General features: G+C 36.9%; 1 protein-coding gene across 1 annotated transcript; it reads right to left on the bottom strand.

The window, feature by feature from the left end:
- Positions 1–4,552: 4,552 nt before the first annotated feature.
- On the bottom strand, positions 4,553–5,245 carry LOC131633219 (uncharacterized). The gene has a single exon (XM_058903931.1). The coding sequence runs from the start codon at positions 5,243–5,245 to the stop codon at positions 4,553–4,555; it is 693 nt and encodes a 230-aa protein (XP_058759914.1).
- Positions 5,246–5,492: the final 247 nt, after the last annotated feature.

The raw sequence follows: 5,492 nt of genomic DNA on the forward strand, positions 1-5,492 counted from the left end.
CATATCTGGGTGAGTTTTTCTCAATTTTTGCTTGACGGGTGGACATTCTGGTTTAAACGGTAATCTGTGCTCTACAATAGTGGTATCCAACCTAGGCATATCTTGATAGCTCCAAGCAAAGACATCCACACATTCTTTCAATAATTCAACCATTTTCTCTTTGATGCTTGTTTCTAACAATGCCCCAATTCACACTTTTCTTTTCTCTTCTTCAGTACCTAAATTGATTACTTCCAAAGGCTCTTTGTGCGGCTCAATGATCTTTTCCTCGTGCTCAAGCAGACGGGTGATCTCTTCAGGGATCTCTTCACTACTCTCTTCTTCAGCTTCGTACACAGGGTATTCAAAGTTGGGAGAAGGCCTATGATCATTGTTTTCAGCGGGTTTATCAAGAGATAATTTGCACATGATTTATGTTTTGTTTTTTAGGAACAAATAAAGAAAAGGTGTATGTGCAAATTTGAAAAACAATTTTGATTTATTTTTATGGGTTTTTTAGATGTTACCATTTTCAAAAAAAGATAAACGATAAACAAAAGGGAAGCAAAAATTGCTTTTTATTAATGAATTGAAACAAAACCCTACATAAGCTCACTTTTGTCTTGGGCAGAACAAAAGGAATTATTTTAAACAGCCTGACACATTACTCTTTCGCCTTGGGCAGAGCGAAAGATTTTTTAAAAGACAGAAAATTACTTAGACTCGTGAATAACAGAAGAGATACTGATGGAAGTCCAATTGGAGTTGTCCTCTCTACACGTCACGAAGCTTTAACATTTTGGAACATCTTCAATGATAGCAGCTATGTCCTGTTTATCTGGGTTGATGTAGCCAGCACTTTGAAAAGTCTCATGCAGAGTCTTGTTGCAGCTTCCATACTCAGGTTCTTTTCCTTTTGATTTCTGGGATATGAATCCTAGACCACTTTTGTTCTTGTTGGTGGAAATTTCAATAACTTGCTGTCATACCCCAATTTTTGACCCTAAGATCCTATATCTTTCATATTCCAATCACTAATCAAGAGCTTCACTTGGAAGTTTTGTTTATGGTGTTGCACTCACCTCATCAATAAAAGGGACCATCAAGCACCAATGATTGTTTATCTTGTATGCATATTACACTAACCCAAATACCAAAAACATTGCTTTGTTTCTTTGTAGGCTTTTGTTTTGTAGGTACCAAGCCAAGACATGCAATAAACAAGGCATTTTTCAAATTCTTGACTGATGAAATCGATTTCCCTACTGGGTAAATCGATTTCCCTGCAGCAATCTTCAACAAAATCACATTCTGGACAGCATGAAATCGATTTCCCTCCTGGGTAAATCGATTTCCCTAGTGTATTTTGCGCCAAATTCTCTTCTGGAACAGAGTGAAATCGATTTCACTCCTGGGGAAATCGATTTCCTTCAGGCGAAATTCAAAAAAAATAGAGGGGGAAGCTTGATTTGATTTTGGCACCTATTTTCTTTGACCATTTTTGTCATTGTACCATTTTTCCACCTCATCAAAATAATTCTCTTCATTAATCCCACTTAAACCCCATTTTACCACTTTTTACCATTTAATTGCCACTTTAATCACCAATTAAACACAAGCTAATTACCAAATGCAAAAAGACCAAACTACCACTACTCTTGCTCTCATCCTATAAATAGAGCCCACTACTCTCTCATTTCTCAAGCTTTGAGAGCCAAAAAACCCCTTGCAATTTCTCTCCTCATCCCTACCAAATTCACCAAAGCTCTTTGTTCTTTCATAAAGTTTGTGAGTCACACCTTGAACCTCACAAACTTTGAGCTAAACCACCATCTATTTCACTCTTTTTTCTTCAATTGTTGAGAGATCAAGATTTGTGTTGATGATTCTTGAAGTAGATCTAAGTTTTGTTCAAGATTTGGTAATTTTCTTCATCCTTTTTGTATATCACAATGTGATTCTTTGTTGTTTGTGTTCAATGCATCTTTGATGCTATATTGGTGCTATTTGTTGGTGATTTGATGGAAAATTCGTGCTCTAATTGATGTGTGATCATAAGGTGTTTGTATATTTGTTCAAGTCAAGTTCCATGCCTTTAAATGCTGTTTTTGCTGAAATTTGCACTGGGGAAATCGATTTCCTTAAGGCTGAAATCGATTTCCTGCTGAACGTAACTTGTTTTTTTTGAAAACTGCACTATGGAAATCGATTTCCCCCTGCATGAAATCGATTTCCAGCAGGCAGAATATGGTTTTTTGCCTTTTTTGTGCTTGTTTTGGCTTCCTTCTTCCTCCACTTCATTAATATCATTGGATCTAGGGTGTTGATAGGTTTGAAATGACCTAATCCACCAAAATGGATGAATGATATTAATGATAGTGTGAGTTGATTATCTTTTATGCATTTTATTCTTCTTTTCATCTTGTTTCCTTTTGATCGATGAAAGTCTTAATATCTTGAGAATTCTATGGATTCTTGATGAAGATTTCATTCTTATCTTTTCATCTTACTTTCTTTTGATCGATGAAAGTCTTGACATCTTGAGGATTCTATGGATTCTTGATGAAGACTAGATCAATTTGTTTTCATTCTTATCTTTTCATCTTATTTCCTTTTGATCGATGAAAGTCTTAATATCTTGAGAATTCTATGGATTCTTGATAAAGACTAGATCAATTTGTTTTCATTCTTATCTTTTTTCATCTTATTTTCTCTTGATCGATGAAAGTCTTGATATCTTGAGAATTCTATGGATTCTTGATAAAGGCTAGATCATTTCTTCTTCTCCTTCTTATTTCTTTTGATTGATGATCTTGATACATGGAGAATTCTCCTACATTTGTCCCGACTCGATAAAAGATCAAATATGGAAGAGAATTGTATGCGGTTGATTTATGACTTATGGAAATTTATCGTGTAGTCGCTATGATTTTATCAAGCTTCTGATAAGTTTCCATTGACCTTAAATCCGAGTACATCATTCACTCACCATCGATCTTCATTACTAACTTTGATAACATACTTGACTAGTTTCAAGATGGTTATCTTTAACATCTAACAACTAACTTTAATTTCCGCCATTTATTATACCGCTCTTTATATTTCTCGCTTTATCGCTTTATTTTATCATTTCATCATATTTACATTCCGCCATTTTCTCTTTGTCCATTTGGACGTTTATAATTCCGCTATTTTCTCTTTGTCCATTTGGACGTATGTTTATGTTTCCGCTATTTTCTCTTTGTCCACTTGGACCATACTTTACTTTTATGCTAAAACACTAATAAACAACCAAAATCTAAAAAACACATAAGGCTCTCTTTTGGACTATTGGTTACTATCCCTAGCATTTTGGAGATTCGGACTTATGGATTTAGTGCCTCTGGACTCTCATTATGTTATTACTCTGTGATTGTTCTGTCTGTCTGGCATTGGATTGTTGTCTGTTTATGTGTGCAGGTATTTCCTTGAAAGCCCTTGATGGTTAATTCCAAGGCATTGAGACAAGGATTTTACCCGAAAACAGTCGTTACTCTGCCCGATTTTCGTCAGAATCTTAATGTGCTTAATGAAAAGTGGTGCTAAGACAATAAGTTCATCTGGATCCCCCAAGTGTTAATGTGTTGGTATTGATAATTCCAAAGGATGGGAAATCTACCTTGACTCATAATGTCAAGTGTTGGCTTCTTAATTTGGTTAGACCGTTTCTTTCCTTAGCTTTTATTTTACGCAATAGGATAGCCTCTTCATCTCCTCCCACTTCTTAAATTTTCAAAATCTTCTCCCTTTTTCAAAAACCTTCTTATGTTTGCAATCTTTTCAAAACCTTTTCTTTAAAAATATCTTTTGCCCTTAGTGGCTTTTTCTTCAAAGTTTAGACACCGTTAATTGTCGAAACGAGTGGTTATACCCCACGATTTTGAAATTGATTGATATAATGAGATCTTTTCCGCGTGAGAGAGCTAGTGGCATACTCGTCGATTTTATCCGAGTTAGAGCCCTTCTTTCATTTGCGATGCAAAGAACTCATTTGTTCTCATGCTCAAGATTAATGGCTGAGTATTTCTCTCCAACGACGATAAAGTGTTTATTCGTTTTAAAAATGTTTTCCCAAAAGCGGAACTACATTAGCTCTGACTTCTCCATTGCACCGAGGAGGTATGTAGGCCCAAAGCTAAACGCTTTGTCAAGCTTATTTTAAAAATAAAACAAACCCTTTTTAGCGCACACACGACACAGATTTTCAAAAAGGTTCCTGTGGAGTACCACAGATATGAGGGGTGCTTAAAACCTTCCCCTCATATAATCAACACCCGAACCTGAGTTCTCTTCCTTGTTTTTAAAAACAAAACTTTGGGTTTTTCGTTCTTTTCCCTTTTCCTTTGAAAAAATAAAGCGCGGTGGCGATTTCAAACGAAATATTGATTCGAGTCAATCCCATGGCTTCGATATCAGATTTTCCCCGCCACACTTGCCCCTAGCCTCCATAAGATCCTTGGGAAACCATTTGTTGGGCATCTTTCTAGGATGAAATAGACGCACCAGCTTTCTTTTCGTGTTCAGGATTAACAACTCATAAAGCTTGGAACTGAGCTGTAATTTCTTCAATGTTAGGAACAGAGAATAATTGACAAATAAACATGGTCTGCTCTCCGTAAACAGTTATTATTTTGTCCTTCGAAGGGTATTTTAACATCTGGTGAAAAGTGGAAGGGACAGCTCCAGCATTGTGAATCCAAGGTCTTCCCAACAAACAGCTGTAAGCGGGATAAATTTCCATCACTTGAAAGGTGATATCAAAATCACGAGGTCCGATGCAGATAGGAAGATCAATCTCTCCAAGCACAGTATGTGAGAATCCTTCAAAAGTCAGTACACTGACATTTGGTCTAAAAGGTGCCCCTTGATAGGATAAACTTTCCAAGGTGCTACATGGCATAATGTTCAGAGATGAACCAGCGTCTACCAGTACATCTGTCAAAATGTTGTCTTCATACTTTGCTGATATGTATAGGCCACGGTTGTGCTTTGGAATCCTTTGAGGAACTTCCCACAGCATACTGTCAAGTGGCCCATAGGTCATTTCTTCTTCAATGTAATTATGTCCTTTTCTTCCTTTGATTTTTTTGCCTAGCAAGCCCAAACCTATCAGATTCAGAATGTCTTCTTGTAGATCAGCACAACCTCGCGTGCTTCCTTCACAAGCGGGACAACTATCGTGGCTAAAGTCAATTAATCCATTTTGGACCCATTTCTCGTGTATCATTCACAAAGATCCGCGCACAGTGCAAACATCGCGCACATACTTCACTGTGGAACTTTCCCCAATCATGTTGACATTATTCTCATCTCTATCCTGGAGAATTTGGATAAGTCCTCGATCCATGAGACTTTTGATTCCTGCCTTTACCAGTGCACATCCACGGGTATCTCTGCAGCAGATTCGACAAGAGCCATAATTTTGTCGAGTTAATCCCCCCATTACCCATAAGGTGGCATGCATTTGCACTATG

Source organism: Vicia villosa, unplaced genomic scaffold, assembly GCF_029867415.1.
Source record: "Vicia villosa cultivar HV-30 ecotype Madison, WI unplaced genomic scaffold, Vvil1.0 ctg.001098F_1_1, whole genome shotgun sequence".
In the NCBI taxonomy this organism is placed as follows: Eukaryota; Viridiplantae; Streptophyta; class Magnoliopsida; order Fabales; family Fabaceae; genus Vicia; species Vicia villosa.

Excerpts from the sequence above, each read along its gene's own strand:
- LOC131633219 (XM_058903931.1), bottom strand. The coding sequence starts at position 5,245 with ATGATACACGAGAAATGGGTCCAAAATGGATTAATTGACTTTAGCCAC.